Below are 20,265 nucleotides of genomic sequence, written 5' to 3'. Positions count from 1 at the left end.
CCAGCTTCATTAATTATGGAGAATAATAATAATACTAATTAATATTATCTGAAATAACTTAGACAGATTATCTCCCCGTGACTCCGACTCGTCTAAGCCGTTAAACTTTCCGAAAAACCAAACCCGGAGGCTAAAATAAATAAATAAATAAATACCGAGGAACCCTTAAAAAGCCTCTCACACTCTCGCAGCCTCGCTAGTCGCTAGTACCATAAAAAGGGGAAAATCTATCTGTTAACACCATTTTTTTCTCCGATTTCGTCTGAAACCTTTTCTCAAATCTGCGTTTCCGTCTAAACAAAGCTCGTCATTGTTTCACTTACCCAAAAACAAAAAAGGCTCGTCATTGCTTTTGTGTTCTGCAAAATCGTCCACTTACACGTAAACCAAACACCGAAAAGATCTCTCTCTCTCATTCATTTTCTCGCTGCTTTTGTTTAGTTTCGTTTCGGTTTGGTCTTCAATGGTGATGGAGGACACGGAGAGCTGTGCGAGTATGGCGCACGATGCGTCGGCGTCCTCGCCGGCAAGGAGTCGGCAGCAGCGGCAGAAGCTCGAGGTGTACAATGAGGTTCTCCGTCGGCTTAGGGATTCAGACAACGAGGAGGCTTTTCAGACTGGCTTCGACGACCAGCTTTGGTCTCACTTCAATCGCCTCCCCACTCGGTACCTTTACCCTACCCTTCCAAACCTGTCCATATATGTATGTATGTATGTATGCATGCATGTATGTATGTATAATTCTATTTATTTTTAACGCATGTATAACTATATGACTATACTAATCTAGCTTTTGGTTGATCTTCAATATATATATATATATTATATAATTTTGAGGTCATTGTGTTTTTGGTTTCGCTTGTGACTGTGTGGTTGATGATGTTCGGTGGATGACTACATTGCATAAAGTCTGTTCAGAGTCATTAAGATTGAAACGGAGTAGAATGGAGTTGATCTGATAATTCTAGTTCGCACTGCTATAATTTTTTTATTTGGATTATTAGAGGTTTAAGAGGACTTATTAGTGTTTTGACGTCGCCAATGATGTGATTACGAATTATTTTGCTTTTCCGCCGAGGTCATTGGTAAAATTTTTTGGGATTTAGGGAAGAAGAAAAATGTTCTAATCATTGTGGTTCTATTTAATGGGTTTTTTGTGCCCTTTGATTGAATGCGATGCAGTTATGCGTTGGATGTGAATGTACAGAGACCAGAAGATGTTCTTATGCACAAGAGATTGCTGCATTTGGCTCAGGATCCCGCAGATAGGCCTGCAATTGAAGTCCACCTTGTGCAGGTTATTTAATTTCAAATGCATTATAGAGTCATTGCATAATTTTCAGGTACATGTGCTATAGCTATAAGATTTGGTGCTCATATATCTTACTTATCCAAAAAAAAAAAAAAAAAAGATTTGGTGCTCATATATTATACATGTACCGGTATTTTTTGTCACATCCAAGAATCTTCTAGATGTGTGAAGAGGGCCCCTATTTGGGACAACTTATTCCAAAATCCTTAACTGATATTTGGCTGGTTCTCGACTCAAAAATGGGATCAGATGCATTAAGAACATCTATTTTTACTATTTCAGCATCTTGTGAGAAATCCAGATTTATGTGCTGAAATACAAGCCACATTTGATAACATTCACTAATTTTTGAACTGGCAGCAAGCTTGATATTATATGACCGTAATCCACTACGGAGCTCCCATATAGTTGCTAGTTATGGAATGCCAAAGATTCACACTTGACTTTGGATGGAATGGCAAGAAACGGTGTGTAGAGTACACCTAGTAAAGTGCTTCTATCACATAATTTCATTTAAGAAATAAATTTTAAAATTTGAATATTACAAATCAAATTTTACAATTTAAGTGATGTCGTTGGTGTGCTCTACACTCCGGCTTGAGAATAGAATAACTCTAAAATTGCACTTTCCCACTTTGTAAGATACTTTAGGAATCATGACATGGCCTTTATGGACTCCTATTAACCATACATTTTTATCATGAAACTACGATTCTGATACGTTGACAATTATACCGAAATGGTGTTTGTTATCATCATCGCAATCTGTATTACACTCTTTTTGGTCTGGTTGTGTCTGCCAATATTATTTGACCTCAGGAAGCAAGTTTAAACCTCATGTTGTTTATACTACCCTTCTGCTCTTCTACTTTTTATGATTTGACACTCTTCGCTGATTTATTTGTTTATTTTATTTTCTTCTTCTTTTTTTGCATGGAAAATGTATTATGTGAATCATACTTTTTTGCAGGTTCATTCAACTTCTGATGGGAATGCAGCTTACTCTGTGCATTCAGATTTTCCTGGTGAAGAAGCTGCCCAAAGTAAAATAAACGGCTCTAACAGACACAGGTTTTTTACCCTCTTCCTGGAATTTAATTACAGTATAGTTAATTTTTCATAGCAGATCCAGAAAGTCTCACATTTATAGTCCATGAATGGAAGTTATTTAACTCTTTTGCTTCTTTTGATGGTTCACTTTAGTGCCTGATTCTCTCCATTAACAGGTCTAACATCTCTTTCTGGCTTTTTAATTGTCAGCATCCACCCACCACCTGCCTTTGGTTCATCTCCTAATCTTGAAGCCCTTGCGCTTGAAGCAGATAAATCTCTTGCTCTAGATGAGGAGAATTCAGTACATGCTAGCACTTGGTTTTCACAGTAAATACTTACATCTTAAAGTATTCATTGGGTTCGGGTTGGTAAAATTTCACGGAACCTATCTGGTCAAATATATCCTGTTTGGATGTTGGACTTTGATTGTATATACCACAAAATTTTGCTTTCAATATGCTGAAGATTGCAATATTTTGTTATGAATTTTCATTAATTTTGTTCAAATCAAATTTATCAGTTGCAGTTACCTTCATTTAAATAAGGTTTTAGATTTGCCAGTTTGGATTTTTTAAATTAAATTTAAAGAATACATGATTTATGGCCAGTTCTACCAAGACCTCTCTCTCTCTCTCTCTCTCTCTCTCTAAATTTGGTAGCACTTTTATTCTGATGACCCCCACACATGCTATAATATACTCGACGGTGGCTCCATACTCAAGGTAATGAAGCTTGCCATACGTAGCATTTAAAAGATGGTGATCATACGAGCAAAATATTGAGCATGGCAAAAGCTTGCTTCCTTATAAACACATATATGGAGTTTTAATCATTCCCCAATATAATTCATCAAATGATGATTTCTGATATATTTTGTGATGTGAAGTTAATATATTTTCAACGAGAGGTTGTAATGTATTACATCTTTGTGGTTTACAATGATGTAGGCCCATGCATGAAATTACCTTCTCATCAGATGACAAACCCAAACTCCTTAGTCAGGTATCTGATAGGTTTTTCTTATTTACGTACATCAGTTATTATCTTCATATGATGTTTCATTTATTTGGGGACTCAAGTCTGGTTGTGTCTGCACATGCCTGTGTGCATGTGTCTATTCATATGCATAGATGCCAAACTGATGGCAGATTATATGTTTTGAGCTAGCATGGGCTTTTACATAATTCTCACCATAAACATAACCATTGATTATTCAACTCAATTCAAAATTTTTTGAACAAGATACATGAGTAATTGTGTTTGTGGAGATGACATCTCTGATTATATGTTGCATTCTCATCTGCATGGTGACTGATCTTGTGAAACATTGTAGTTGACTTCCCTGCTTGCTGAGATGGGACTAAACATCCAAGAGGCACATGCTTTTTCAACAGTGGATGGTTATTCCTTAGATGTATTCGTTGTTGATGGTTGGCCTTATGAGGTACTTTATATGATTTTCTATGTTGAAAGAGTTCTATTGAGGAAAAACCTGACATCTGTTGTATGGCATTATGACATGCCAGCTGGGTCTACCATACCAATGTAACTCATTCACCATAATTCTGCTCTCTTTTTGTGTCCTTTCAAAAAAAAATTGAAGTAATCATTTGGGAAGGTATATATGCTGTTGTGTCAATTAGATTACTCAAATGGAGATATTAATTAATTATGACTTCTCTGAATTGTACTACAAAAGCATTTCTTTTTGTATTCACAAGCATTGCTTGATAGACTCGCCTTCAAACAGGACACAGAGCAGCTTAAAACTACATTGGAAAGGAAACTTTTGAAAATCGAGGTGATTTCTTGTCACTCATTTTTTCCTTCAAGTAGGATAGCTGACAATAATTATGAGTTTTTACTATTTCAAATGACAAATCCATATTTCCTCTCTTCCTTACTTTCTTTCCCAGCATCAGTTATATTATAAATAATGCATCCATAATTCAATGTGGAATTTGGGGTTGCTATTCAGAGGCAAGCTTGGCCAAATGCTGGACCATCAGTTTCTGTAGGCGAGCTGGATCAAACAGTAATAAAATGTGAACCTGATCATTTGACAATACCTAATGACGGGACTGATGTATGGGAAATTGATCCTAAGCATTTGAAGTTTGAAAACAAAATTGCATCTGGGTCATACGGGGATCTGTAAGTCTCTATTGTTAATACATTCATTCCTCTGCTTCTTTTTGGCTAGGTATCCACTATTTTTTGTTTAGTATCCAATTATATTGTTTCACCTTTTACCTATCAAAAAAAGTATTCAATTAGCTTACTCCTTTTATTTTATCGAATCAGGTACAAAGGTACATACTATTGTCAGGAAGTGGCTATTAAAGTTCTCAAGCCTGAGCGTGTGGATTCAGATATGCAGAGAGAGTTTGCACAGGAAGTCTTTATTTTGAGGTTTGGGAACTGCATTGTTTGCCCTAATTGGCCCGCTAATAGTTGGTTTTTTTAATGTGTTTGATGTTGTGTGAGTATGCATAACTAGGATTCATATTTATACTGTGGGTGTGAAAGTAGTTTTCAAAGACTTAATTTTGTCTTAATGGAATCTAATTATTGTTCATATTGCTTAGAACCCTACCTTGCCAAGGGCCTGTACACCTCTGAGATTAGTCGGGACACTGTTCTCGGACACCCGGTGCCAATAAAATTGCTTAGAACCCCATACAAATGTACTTCTAAAATTTCGGTATGTTGGACTCTGAAATTTCTCAATTCTGCTAATCTGAATCATGAGAATTTAAAGAGGGACCCGCTAAAGAACTTATGTGATACTGTCAAATTTGTGAAAATGGCCAAATGCTTGGCCTTGAGAATTCCCTATATTATATAATCTTTACAAAACAATTCTATACATGGAAATAAATAATGTATACGCCTAATTATAACCCTATACATGGAAGGTATAATCTGTCAAATAATAACTAGAGAAAAAAGGAAAGAGTTGTATAAGGAAAGAATAATGAACAATATGGAAACAACACTGTCCATTGACAGCCCCCCTCAAATTGATGCGGGTTGATCAATAAGCATCATTGCTACTTAAGAAGCAATGTTGATGGCGAGTGAGAGATTTGGTGAAGATATCAACAATTTGTAGCTCAGTAGAAATATGCGGAAGAGTGATAACACGAACTTCAAATGTTTTACGAATAGAATGACAGTCAACTTAAATATGCTTTATGCGCTCATGATAGATAGGATTGGCCGTGATCTGAATAACACTTGTATTATAGGCGTGTAAAGGTGTAGGATCGGTCTCAGAGAAGTCTAACTCAGCAAGCAAACCTTGAAGCCAAATAATTTCGGAACAAGCAAAAGACATCGCCCTGTATTCAGATTTTGTAGATGACTTAGAAACTCTGTCTTGCTTCTTACTCTTCCAGGAGTTCAACGCATCACCTAAGAACACGCACTAACCAGTGATAGAGCGACATGTATCAACACAAATAGCCCAATCAGCATCGCTATAAGTAGCAAGACAAGGAGAATTGCTTGTAGAAAAGAATAAGCTTTGGGCAGAAGTGCCCTGAACATAGCGTATGATCCTACGGACAACAGCCAAATGAAGATGACGAGGAGTCTGAATAAACTGGCTGACTTGCTGTACAGCAAAGGAAATGTCCGGTCTAGTAATGGTGAGGTAGACAAGGCTACCCACTAACTTTTGGTATAAACTGGGATCAACAAGTAAGTCATCCTCTTTGCGAAGCTTGAAATTTAATTCTATGGGAGTATCGACAGAGGTAGCCTTCTGTAGTCTAGTTGTAGCCACCAAGTCACTAGTATACTTATTTTGATCGAGTGAAATACCAGAGGGACTAAAATGCACCTCAAGACCAAGAAAATATGTGAGAGACCCAAGATCTTTCATATGAAAGGACTCTGAGATATGAGTCTTAAGCTGGACAAGTAAACCTGAATCAGAACTAATGATCACAATATCATCAACATAAACCAAAAGGACAACAATACCCATATTTGTTTTCCGAAGAAATAATGAAGTGCTATACTTGCTTTGCTTGAATGAAAATTGTAATAAAGTGGTTTGAAATTTATCAAACAGGCCCTTGGAGCTTTGTTTGAGACCATAAAGAGAGCGACGAAGTTTACATAGATGTGAAGTTGGAGAGGGATCGGAGAGGGAAACAATCCCAAGAGTGGCTTCATATAAATACATTCTTTAAGATCCCCATGAAGAAAATCATTTTTGACATCCATTTGATGTAGTGGCCAGTCATTGGAAGCAAGCTAGAATCGTACTAACAATAGTCATCTTAGCCACAGGAGCAAAGACCTCTTCATAATTGACTCCATATTCCTAATTATTCCAAGTGCAACAAGCCGAGTTTTGTAACGATCCAAACTTCCATAAAATTGAACCTTGATTGAGTAAACCTATTTGCAACCCAGAGGAACAATGGTGGGAGGACAAGGCTCAATGTCCCATGTGTGATTGGCCTCTGGAGCGGCAATTACTTCCTGCATAGCTTGTCGCCAACAGTCATGCTTAACAGTGTGAGTAGCATGTGAGAATATCAAAATTGGACAATACAACAGTAAAAGTTGAAATAGAGTGGCCAAAACTAGAAGAAGGAAACTCATACCTATCTGGAGGTACAGACACTCGAGGAGAGCGACATACCAAGGCCTCTGTAGGTGTTGCAACTGACTGATTCTGGAGCGTGGTAGGATCAGATATCGGGTGAGCCACCGGAAGAGACTTTGGGCGAGAGCGTCTCGTATACACAATATCTGGTTTAAAGCGAGAGCTGACTTGATGAAGATCTGAGAACTGCTGCTCAAAGTAGGGGAGGACAACAATAGAAGAGGAGGAGGGCACAGATGATACATGAAAGAAATATGTTGATTTTCAAAGAAAATAACATTCCTAGAAATGTGTGTACGATGTAATGTAAGATCATAGCAAATAAATCCCTTTTGATACATTATATCTCAAGAATGCACATCTAACAGATTGGACAGATAATTTATGTCGCTCATGAGGAGGTAAATGAACAAAACATACATAACCAAAGGTACGGAGATCATCGTAACTAGGTTGCTTAGCAAACAAGCGGAAATAGGGAGACTTCATGTGTAAGACTTGGGAATGTAAACGATTAATAAAGTGAGTAGCAGTTTTCAGAGTCTCGACCTAGAATATGGATGGAATAGAGGATTCTAAAAGGAGAGTACGTACCACATCTAGGGGATGATTTTTGCGTTCGGCTACTCCATTCTGTTGTGGGGTAGTGGGACATGATCGTTGATGAATAATACTTTTAGAAGCCAAGAATGCCTGAAACTCAGTAGTCAATAGACAAATATTCACTACCAGAATCTGTGCGTAATGTCTTAATAGAAGTAGAAAATTGATTGTCAACATACGCAAAAAACTCAGTAAAAGTACGAAAAACTTCAGATTTAGAGCGAAGAAAATAGACCCAAGCAAATATCAAAGCAGTGAGAATCTCTACTAGTATGCAAAGGAAATGGAAGAGTTTTGTTTTTACCAAGGGAAGAATGTTCTCTATTACCAAGAAAACCAGAGTGCAATACATGAGATAAGATTTGAGTATTGAGATGACTTAAACGACGATGCCACACCATACTAAGATCTGGAACATTATTACAAGCAAAAGACTTAATAGAAAAAATTGGAGAAAGTGTTGGAACAAGCAAAAGTAGTGGAAACAAGCGCCCCACTTTAGGTCCCTTTGCGATCGAATCCCCTGTTACCTGGTCCTGCACAACACAACCATCACCAGAAAAATTAACAGTACAATTGTTATCAACTAATTGACCGACATAAATAAGATTCATGGAAAGTTGAGGAGCTAGAAACACATAAGTGAACTTAGAAGAGTCATCTCTGCAACAACTATTGGCAAAGAACTATCATTGACAGTCTAAATAGCAGATTGACCAGCGTAGGGTCGAACATGACACAAAGCAGTGATTATTCGTCATGTAATTAGAGGCCCATGAGTCCACGTACCAGAGTTTAGTAGAATTGTTACATTGGAATCTCATTGCTGATAATGCCGAAATTAGCATCTGTTGCACCATTTCTGGTGTGCAGTAATTCGCTGCAGGAGGTGCAGGAACAAAGGAAGCACCTGAAGAAGAGTCATGTGCTACAGAAGTTGCTACTTGAAGGGCAATAACAGAAGTCTGAAATGCTTGGGGGCTTGATGATTTTGGGGGCGAATACAACATTCTTTTATAATGTGACCCTTCTTGTAATAGGAGCAGTATTTCTTAGGACAATTGGCAGCAATATGTCCATATTGCTTGCAGTAAAAACACTGCAAGCTTTTAGAATTCATAGGTGATCCTCGTCCTTGGGTAGCATAAGCCATAGTTGCCATTCCTGAACTGCCATGAGATTGCTCCAGAATAGCTTGAGTACTAAGACGTTCTTTGCGAAGTAACTCACCAAAACAAAGATCAAGAAAGGGAACAAGAGATCTGTTCAGTAGAAAGGAGCGAACAAATTCATCTTCCAGGCGTAGTTTCATAAGAAACCGATCACGCCGGCTAGTCTTGTGAAGATTCTGAATAGTCGAAAGAGTGGCAACAGGAACATTCATTGTAACCAAATCAGTATATTCATGCCAAAGAGTCGGACATACCTAGTAGTAGTCTTGGATGGAAAGATTACCATGTTGAAACATGGCAATCACATGTTCTAACTGAAAGCGACAAGCATCATTATCTTAATGATAAACATTCTTCAAGTAATTCCACATGGATTGAGCGGAGCGATGAGCCTGCAAGTTGGTGACAATATGTGGCTCCACCGAACCAAGAAGCCAATACATGATCCGAACATCAAGTACTGCCCATGAAGGAGAAGCCCCAAGATCCTTGGATTTGTCAGTATTGGATATTTGTGCGACATCCATGCCATAAATATGACCCCAAAGATATTTTCCCTCAAGGGAAAGTTCAAACTGAAATGCTCAAGTAGAGTAATTTGTGCCTGTAAACTAGACCAAAAAATAAAATGAGAGTTTCAGAAGTCATGAACCACGGTTCTACAAAGAAGCTGAGAGCAACAAAAACACACAGACCAAGCCAAAAATCCCATGAGAAGGTTGCTACAACAACAGAAAAAAAAAACTAGACAAAGTCAAAAAATCCCACGAGATGCTGCTGCGACAACGGAGAAACCAGACCCGAGAAAGCCAAAAGCCAAAATTCACATCAGAAGGGTGCTGCGAGAGTCACGATAGCAAAAAACTGCTGAAAAAAACCCTAGACCAGAGCTGAAAATCCCATGAGGTTGAGAAAGTCACGTTGGGTTCACCAAAAAACAACCTAGAGTATGCCGAAATAGAGAAACCCACAAATCCGATTGAAAAAAAAAATTTGAAGAGATACGGAAATTAGCAACCTGCTCTTGATACCATGTCAAATTTGTGAAAATGGTCGAATGCTTGGCCTTGAGAATTCCGTATATTATATAATCTTTACAAAGCAATTCTATACCTGGAAATAAATAATGTATACGCCTAATTCTAGCCCTATACATGGAAGGTATAATCTGTCAAATAATAACTAGAGAAATAAGGAAAGAGTTGTATAAGGAAAGAATAATGAACAATATGAAAACAACGTTGTCCATTGATAGATACCTCATATGATAAGGATAATGGTAGGTAGATTACTTATACAAAAAAAGATAAGGGTAGGTGGTGTATGAGATTTCACATTGATTGGGAAGGAGAAGTTCTTGCTCTTTATAAAGTTCCAATGGGGCTCCAATTGTATCATTGACTAGTTCTTTTGGAGTATAAGTCATGTGGTTTGGGTCTTCCATTATGGCGTTACAACTTACCTTAATTTTGTTGTTGAGACTGAATGCAACCAACATACAGAATGGTAAAATCCTAAAAGGAAACATAGCATTAATTACTTAATGCGACATTTGCAAAGACCCAAGCTTCTGATTTTGAAACCAATGACCATCATCATCCTATATGTCAACCATTGATATAGAATTGTCAAGTTGAGAGGCAGGTGGGGTTTTAGTTCAACTTCATTTTTAACTATGTTCGTGCACTGATGCTTCTATTACCTATTGGTTTTATTTTGTTTTTGGGAAAGTTATGGGAAATCCTTTGATATATTGCTGGCCCTCTTTGAATACTCAGCTTCCCTGAAGTATGAATCTATGTGGATGACGTAATGACAACAATATCTACCTCCCTGCCATCTACTCTCTGTTGATGACATTGATGAATTCTGCTTATGTCATGGTGTGAAAGTACTTCCCTTGAGTTATACCACTTCAAATGTAGTTGTTAATTAGGTTAGAAATGATGTCATTCCCTAAAAAAGAGACAAGCATCTGATGATTCTTTGTAGTAGATCATGCTATAACAAACCTTCCTTAAATCCACCTTTGAAAATTGCCATCATACCTGTCCATCACTATAATATCCATTTTACATACTTTAATTGATAAATATGCCATCCCATGATAGAAAATTATAGTTGAGAGTCCCAGCAGCCAACCTGAAGATGAAAGTCTTCATATTCCTTGTATTCATCATGTATAAACTCACTTCTGAGTAAATAATCACCTATAAGCGTAATCTTTACTATGACACACTTCCGATTCCAGAAGATGAAAGTCTAGGCTTTGTTTTTTATTGTTGTTGAGAGGTGATGGACAGAAGTGATAGAGGGTATTTAGTTTATGGTGGTCATTCACCACTTTCTTACTTGAACATATGCCAAAGCAAACCCAAGGGGAAGTTATTTTAATTTCAGATGCATAGTTGAGGTTCTACATTTGATAGATGTGTGAAGGATGTGTATATGTGATTTTCTTGGGATTAACTGGAGAAGTGGATTGATTATATATTGCATAGATGAGTGGTATATATTGAAGAAATTATCTCGTGAAAGCATCAATGAGTTTTGATTTCTTTGCAATATCTTGTATACTTTCCTGTTTTGCATTTTGGTATCAGTTCGCCAAAAAAGAAAGGAATATTAGTTCCCTTGGTTTTAACTTTTTCATTCAAACTACAAGCTTCTTTCGAATATTGCAGGAAAGTTCGACATAAGAATGTTGTACAATTTATAGGTGCATGTACCAAGCCTCCAAGTGTGTGCATTGTAACAGGTGAATTTGAACACATTAGAAAATTTTATTTGGTTTCAATTAAAATAAGGTTTCATTTTGGCTCCTTGTTATATTATATTTTAGATATTTTTTTGTGACGGTCTTCATTTTAAAGATTTGTTTACTTCAATATCTCAGAGTTCATGTCTGGTGGAAGTGTCTATGACTATTTACATAAACAAAAGGGTGTTTTCAAGCTTCCGTCCTTGCTCAAAGTTGCAATTGATGTTTCCAAGGGAATGAACTACTTGCACCAAAATAATATTATCCACAGAGATTTGAAGGCTGCTAATCTTTTGATGGATGACAATGAGGTAAAAGTTTCACAATCCTGTATTCTTTATATACGTTAATTTTATACATTTCCAACTTTTGTTTTTCTTTTTATTGTTTGAAATCTTTCTTATTTCTAATGTTTTCTCAATGGTCTTACATCGCTGGGAAACCTAAATTAGTTTTGATGAAAGTTTTAATTTTTTTCTTTCAGGTTGTTAAGGTAGCTGATTTTGGGGTTGCAAGAGTAAAACCTCAAACTGGGGTTATGACTGCAGAAACTGGGACTTATAGGTGGATGGCCCCTGAGGTGTGAATCTTTTAGGTTAATCTTGGAGCCTTTAGTTAGTTATAGAAAGTTGTTTGAAAGTGTTCCGATTCATATTGACGAATGCCTTTTGAACACCTATGTGTGCTTTAAAGTTTTCTTTTTTGTATTATTCATATTAAATATGCAATAGCTTATAATTATTATTTTTTGATACCATGGAGTTATTCTACCAATCCTCGCACATTATCTACTTATGGCTAAATACATTGGGTTTGAAGTCATTAATTTTTTTTTTTATTTTGTATTCCATTTGATTCCTGGCTATATTGGAAATGAATCCATTTAAGATGGTGTGTTGCAGTTGTAAGGCCACATGAGCATGCTGGATATTTTATTTGCTTGAAAATAGTTGACATGCAGATAATTCTTTTATATTTCTCTGTCTATCGTGATACTGATTTTCAATGCAGTCAACTTCTTAGAATTATTTGATGATATCTGTTTATAAAATAGGTAAGGTCAGGGATTGTGATGCAAGGCTCTGTAAAAAGAAAGGAAGTGGTTCAGCTAGTGGGGGGAAAATTGGCTTTGAAATCCTGTATGTTATTAGGGACATTCCTGACTTTTCTATCTAGAGCTCTTTTCTGGAGCTGGGAAGGATTTTTCATCATTCCCTCTTGTAGAACTTTTCATTTGTAATATGGAATAATTCCCTTGTGTTACCTTAAAAGAGTGAGAGGAAAAAATAACAAGGGAAGAAGAACGTACTGGATGTGATGCATCGTACAAAAAAGCAGTTAGTAGCAACCTAATTTTATTGGCGTATATGCGCTACTTTATTCTTCTTACAATGGGTGCATAGCTTTAGTCAGTTTGCTTGGCAGCAATTTTATTTTCTATCTTGTACGAGGTGGTTGATCATTTTGGCATTTTCTTACCACAGTCATTTCATATTGAAGGTTATTGAACACAAGCCATACGATCACAAGGCTGATGTTTTTAGTTTTGGAATTGTATTGTGGGAGTTGCTAACTGGAAAGGTAATGCTTGGTTGTATCATTTTTTTTATTACCCGGTCCTCCAACAAAAAGGGATTACAGTTGTTTGTCTGTTTGTCTTTCCATTTGCCACATTCAAATCAATTATCTTATGTTTTTCCTACCAGCTTCCATACGAATATTTAACCCCATTGCAAGCAGCTGTTGGAGTGGTTCAAAAGGTACAATATCTATTTTACCATGTTATTGAATAAGTTCACTCACTATATACTGTTTTCCATGTTTCGTGTAGATGTTTATGAATTATACCCACCGAAGTTTGAGAATTGAGGCCAGTTACCGAACTGGCCCATTGCCTTCCACTAATTGATTAGTGAAAAGGCTGTCTCTATTTGATTGGATAGAAATATTTTGCATGTGAGCATATATAACATTTTTTTTACTTAAGCTGCAATTCTTTCCAGGGTCTACGGCCTACCATCCCAAAGAACACTCATCCAAAGCTTGTTGAGTTACTTGTGAGATGCTGGGAGCAAGATCCAGCATTGAGACCAGACTTCTCTGAAATTATAGAGATCCTGCAGCAAACGGCCAAGGAGGTATGTTCTTGTCATGCATTTAGGACAATCACTACGTCTGGTTTGGATGCCTGAGATACAAACTATCGTTGTACTTTATCTTTCATCTGCCTATTCAAACGGTAGAAAATAAAATCTTATCTCATCTCTTATTTTTCAACCATTGCTATAGTCGCACTACAGTATCGCTATAATTGATCTGCTACAAAGTTTTATCTGCCTCTACAGTACCGCTACAGTAATGCTAACCACCACATTTTTAATATATGAGTATCTATTAGAATTTTTTATTTTATTGTAATATATAATTAGAAAAATATCTTTCGAATTTTATAAAATATAGTATAATAAATAGGTCATAATATAATAATATAAAAATATATTTGGGGAGTCAAAATATTTATGAGTTTTTAAATTAATAATAGATATTAGTTATTTTTAATATATTCATAATATTTTCCACTTAATAATTAAAAATATTTTTTAATAATTGGTGGGATCCACCACTTTATCAAATTTTCAAAAAGTTAAAATCATCTCATTTCATTTCACTATTTAAACACATTTTTTTTTACAAACCATCACATTACATTTTAACTAAAAAATCGCATTACTATTCAAAATATTTCATCGTGTCTTATTTGAACTGAGTCACCAAACGAGGCCTTAATCGTGTATATCCTGTCCGTCCTCCTCTTTCTTTCCTTTTTGACTTGCTCACAATTTACCTCACTCTCAAAATAAGTAACCACACTATAAAATGTGCCGGTCTCGCATCCCAGTCAGGTTTGGTCAGCATTAAGCTCATGTAATATATAGATTAATTGTAAATTTGTATGTACGTGGAACAGGTCGGAGATGAAGGGGAGGAACGACGCAAGGAAAAGTCATCTGGAGGCTTCTTGTCTGTTCTTAGACGGGGCCATGTACAGTGAAAGAGAGGTAATGATGCTGCTTAACATGGACTTCAGAAATTATTGTGTGCTGACACTTTATTGCCACCTTTACCATCAGCATGTACAGTATATTGTCCACTTGATCGAATTTTTATTTATTTATTTTTATTTATTCTAAATTATCTCTTCTGATATGATACCTCTATCCCATCTTTTAACCAGCCATTCCCTTGTTATCTGTTTCCTTATTTCATTAACCTGTAAGAGTGGGTGATGGTTTGGGTGAAGAGTTGTAACTGACGGCGTTATAAGAATAAATATACTGATGTGAGTTTTTCTCCATCCAATTCCTGAATTTCACGGGCAAGTGGCGTACATGAAATGGTGTGTAAAAGCGTATCGTATGGTATATGTAGCCGTGAATCGATAGGGATGTAGGGAAAACAGAGAGAAAAGTGAGCCTAGGTTTGATCGTAGACCAGATTACTTTCTGCCATTGTAGGTCCAATCTTTGATGCTTTTATTTTTGAGTCTTTCGTTCTTTATTCGTAGCCCCAGCCATGAATTTGACTGAATGAACTGTTTGGGTCTGCCGTAATTTTTGGTCAAATAAACATCTTTGGGTTCGTCTTGGGTTCAGGAAGTGATCGATATGGGATATCTGTCCCATAACATAAGAGACGTGTGATCTATATTCATCGGTTCAATTTCAACAAGATCTGGTCCCAAATTTTCTCCAATATTATTTTTACAAACGAATTGGTAGAGTGGGAGATTTTAGACGGTGTAACAGCATTCCTATTGGATTCTTTATAAAATTATCTATAATTTAACTAAAAAGTACATTTCTTAAAAAAAAAAATTTAAATTTTACTCATCTTTAAAAAATCTTCTCCATCTTATTCTTCATCCATATCTCTATTTTATTAAATAATATTTCTCTATTCTTTCTTTATTATTTTTTTTCACTTTTATTTACAATCTTAACTAAGAATTCTTTTATCATATTATCTTCTTTTCAAATATCACATTATACTAAATATCATAAACCAATACATGAAGAAAAAGGGAAATCATCATAAAGCAAAAAGGAAAAAAAATATATTAGCTATTCAGTTTCTTCTTCTTTTTGTAACCGGAGATTTCTTCAGTAAGCAAACAGTCAATCTCCAGAAGGAAAATGACAGCAAAATTAAAACGATCACACACAAGTACAACATAAAACACAATTTTAAGTCAATAAATCTAATTGGATTTTCACAACAAATAAACAACGGTGAGAAAAATGAGAGCAAAATTGGAAATATCAGCTTTGAACGCAATACAAAACAAATTTCACTACAACATAAGTCCGAAAGTCACATCTTATAGAAAGTGAAAGAAAAAACATCTCTATAGAATAATTTAAAAAAAAAAAATCTATGAAACATTGTCACTTTCTTGGCAACCAAACACTCAACATAGCCAATCAAAATACAAACAAATCAATGGCAACGCAAGGTCAAAATGGGAATGACTAAACGAGAGTCACAAAAAAAAAAAAAAAAAATGAACCAATCTGAAAGTAAAGAAACATTCTCAGCAGCCAAACAACGAAAAAATCTCCGACGCAGAACTCCAAATTGTAGGCTCTCCATTGCATACTTACCTTGATCATGACCTCGGGAGGAAGAAAAAGAGAAAGGGAGAAATAGAGAAGGAGAGAGGTATGAAGTAAGAAAAAATTTTCAAAAATGAGGGAGAGGGGCTGCGAAATTTGGTGTTGCAAAATCAAAATCACAAAATTTTGAAGAAATCGAAATTAAAACTTACAAAATTTGCCGATGGAGAGGGGCTACGATCGTTGGTGTTTCGAGAGAGGGGTCAACACTGAGAGATAAGAAGATGCGAGACGGAAGGCCTGTAGAATGCGATGGAGATCTACAGTCGTTCCTCATTGCAGATTTCGTAAACTTAAACCACAAAATAAGAAATTCAATGGGGAGAAATTTTTCTCTAAAATCTTAAATTTATCTCCAAATTATTGAGATAAATCCCATATGAGAAATTCAATAGGAATGCTCTAATATCAATAATTAAGCAACCAGACGGTGAGTCTAGCCTTTCAAGTCAATCCTGCACACTAATCATGTAGCCTGCCCGACCTGAACTGTGAAATGTGAGTCCACAGCTCACCCAATTGACCAGGGCCACCGCGGGTTGGGTTGAAACTTGAAAGCCGCACCATGATCACGTACGCGTCTGTTCTGCATGGCACATATCAGAAGACGAGTTGGCTGGACAAAAATTTCATCCACCAACTAAATTTAATCGAGAAAACACTCGCTTTTTGGAGCCACTCGTTGCGTCAGTATGGTATGGATGCAATATGGTCTGTAGTTATTGTTGGGCACTTTTTGTTTTTATCTTGCACATGCATTTAAATACTAAAATCCGACTCATTTTCTTCCCTTTTTGTTTTTAAATATATATGAGCAAGTAATTAGTTGTCATATAATCTGGATACTTGAGCTATTTTCTTTTTTATCAGGCGTCAATTCAGTCAAGGGAATCAACAACCAAGGACATAGAATGATTAGTAAAAATAGTTCATTTACTAATTAAAACTTGCGAAAGATTCAGTAAGATAGCTTGCAAAGAAAAATACTGTCATTTTCTTTTTGTTTTTCTGTTCTCTCTCTTCTGGTACAGTGAAATTCCATCTCAGACAGATAGATGACAATCAAAGTATCAAACAAACAAACAAATCCGTCTTCTTTTTCTGCCTTTGTTGACTTTAAAGTCACAGGAGGCGTTACGTTATCCAAATAAGATCGAAGCTCATCGAACCATCGATTAATATATTAATTAATTAGGGATTAAAAATTGCAAGCGAAATTTAATAAGACATTCCCTGTCTTGTCCTCCATTTCTGTCCTATCTTGCCTTGGTGTTCATTCTTTTATATATATATATGTCAATTTCATATTGTTCCTTACTGTTGTACATACGCTCACGTCCAACCCCATAATGCTAAAGTTGAACCAAAAAAGTTAGGCAAAAAACCCAACCATCTTTATAGTATCGACACGTGTCGGTCTTTAACCCTCCGATATATCTCTCTAAAGCCTTTAAAGTTCAAAGAGGAACCAAACACAATCCAATCAATTCCGCCAAGTCCGGCGTGTTCCCGAAAACACCATCGTTCATTCCAGCTGTTTGCAGTAATGCCAGTAAACAACATGGACGCAAGATTAGGTTCGTAAATGATTCAGTTTGTTTAAAAGTCTGTTCGATATTTGCTAGGTTAAATTCGAATAGAACTCGACTCATAAAAAAAAAAAACTCGTTCGTAAAAATAGATACCCGCTCAAATTGTAAATGATACATACCCGACAAAACTCGACTCGACTTAGCTAAGGCTCGCTCGTTTATGCTCGAATCGATTAAAACTCATTCATATATTGATAAATATATATATACATCTATGTATATATACCCACACATATATATGTAGTAACTAATAATATAAGCATATCACTTTTATAATTAATTATATAATATATAATCCAATTACTTATGTCTATATAGTGAATTACTTATGTCTATATAGTGAATATACTTCATAACTATATTTTATAATTTGTATAATAATTAGCCAATAAAATTTAATAATTTCATCTACTAGTATGTGGGAACCATATATGAAATAGATATATGCTATCATATTAAGTGTATGTATTAATAATATATGTAGGCATATAATATATTGTTATTTTGGATAAATATCAACTAGTTAGATATTAATCATTTATAAATTTTTTAAAATTTTAAAATTTAATAAATGTTCTACTTGTTAGTTGTATAAATTCAATATTAGATTTTTTTTTTAATTTATTAATTATTAAATCTTATTCAAAAAATAAACAATTCGACTCGAGCTCCTGCTCGGCTCGACTCGAATTCGTTTGTGGGACGAGTTCGAGTTTGAACTCAAATTGAGAGTTTAACTTATCGAGTCGAGCTCGAACAAAGAATAAAAAAAAATTTCGAGCTAGAGTATTTTGAGTCGAGCCGAGCTCGGCAAGCCAAAGACCGGCTCGGCTTGACTCGAACTCGTTTGTGGGACGAGTTCGAGCTTGAACTCAAATTGAGAGTTTAGCTTATCGAGTCAAGCTCGAAAAAAGAATAAAAAAAAAAATTCGAGTTAGAGTATTTTGAGTCGAGCCGAGCTCGGCAAGCCAAAGACCGGCTCGGCTCAGCTCGATTATAACCCTAATTATACAGCCGTTTTGTCTCTGTCCGATTCAAAACCATCTAAGGTTTCACATACGGTAACGTTTACTCTCAGTTATATTCAAGGTTTTAATTTATATTTATTTATCTTTTGATTTTAATTAATTTTTACTATTTAATAAATTTGATTTAGTGTGAGTGAGTGTTTCTTTTTAATAAAAAAAAAAAAATTGATGTCTCGAGTTCAGAAGGATCAAAGTTAGATACAAAGTTGAAGTGCATAAAAAGACAAGTTTTGTTGCATAGCTGTAGCTAATTAGTCGAGCAATAGAGATTACTTGGTGGGAATAAAATACCAACCAAAAAGGGTACACAATAATTAATATTTGGACTTAGATAATAAGATGAGATGATTTTAGATAAAAGTTAAATAAAATATTATTAAAATGTTTATTTTAATATTATTTTTATTTTGAAATTTGAAAATTTTGAATTTTAAATTTTTTATTATATTTTATATATAAATTTAAAAAATTTATAATAATATGATGAGATGAGATAAAATCATTTCTGTATTTAAACATGGGCTTAGTACGCACGTTGTCAAATATGTAAATTCTTGCACCATTTTCTTGACTAATAATTCCATGTACAAGTTCAGTTATGCAAATTATTTAAAACAAGTTGAGTCCTAAATTCTTTGATATAAGTTTTATTAATAGGTTCGTACTTTGGATTGCACTGATTTTTAATTAAATATTTATTTTAGTTAATAAATTTATTGGGCATGAAGTATTATTAATAAAAGTTTACTACATAGAAAGCAGCAGTGAGTCCCCTACTACTCGTAAAACCCATTTAGGTGCGGATTCGTTATGTTACAAAGTTTAGATAAGATGAAATGATATATTTTGTTAAAATTTAAATAAAATATTATTATAATATAAATTTTTAATATTATTTTTATTTTAAAATTTTAAAAAATTGAATTATTTATTATATTTTATATGAAAGTTTATAAAAATTATAATGATTATATGAGATGAGATGAGATGATTTAATTTTGTATAACCAAACCAGAAAATGAAAAATGAATTGTACAAATTTCATATAAGCCATTGTAAAAAAGTAAAATCCATATTAAAAAAATATAAAAACTATTTTTTATTAGTGAAACCTATTTTTTTTATAAAAAGTTTGTATAAAACTTGTATTTAACATTAATATTTTAATTAAAATTAAAAAAAGGTGACAGTTCTGTCTTTAAGTAGAAAATCTAGAGTTCTCTCTTCTTAAACACTCTTATTGGATTAACTAAAGTTAAAAGACATTTTTTATAAATGTAAGAAAAATTTGACTTTTGACTATTCTATTCACATAAATCTCTACATTAGAATAGCTATTTTTTTTATTATATAGTAATAAAATAATATAAGATGAATTTGATTTTAATTATTCACATCAAATCTCAATATTAGATTATACATTTATTCATTATATAGTAATGAATAA

General features: G+C 34.8%; 1 protein-coding gene across 2 annotated transcripts; it reads left to right on the top strand.

Moving 5' to 3' along the window:
* The first annotated feature begins 178 nt into the window (after positions 1 to 178).
* On the top strand, positions 179 to 14,732 carry LOC108993440 (serine/threonine-protein kinase STY46-like). 2 transcript variants are annotated; one of them, XM_035684694.1, is made up of 16 exons: positions 180 to 666; positions 1,183 to 1,297; positions 2,283 to 2,383; positions 2,573 to 2,692; positions 3,313 to 3,367; positions 3,699 to 3,809; positions 4,116 to 4,166; positions 4,344 to 4,519; positions 4,670 to 4,777; positions 11,449 to 11,522; positions 11,661 to 11,836; positions 12,010 to 12,105; positions 13,026 to 13,106; positions 13,232 to 13,285; positions 13,529 to 13,663; positions 14,494 to 14,732. In XM_035684694.1, exons 1-16 carry the CDS (start codon positions 464 to 466, stop codon positions 14,575 to 14,577), a joined length of 1,740 nt encoding a protein of 579 aa, XP_035540587.1. In that variant the 5' UTR covers positions 180 to 463; the 3' UTR covers positions 14,578 to 14,732. The 2 variants fall into 2 exon arrangements, with proteins under 2 accessions (XP_035540588.1, XP_035540587.1); XM_035684695.1 differs by lacking the exon at positions 3,699 to 3,809 and having other exon boundaries at positions 179 to 666.
* Positions 14,733 to 20,265: the final 5,533 nt, after the last annotated feature.

This window comes from Juglans regia, chromosome 13 (assembly GCF_001411555.2).
Source record: "Juglans regia cultivar Chandler chromosome 13, Walnut 2.0, whole genome shotgun sequence".
Taxonomy (NCBI): Eukaryota; Viridiplantae; Streptophyta; class Magnoliopsida; order Fagales; family Juglandaceae; genus Juglans; species Juglans regia.
This window is presented reverse-complemented; position numbering and strand designations above follow the sequence as displayed.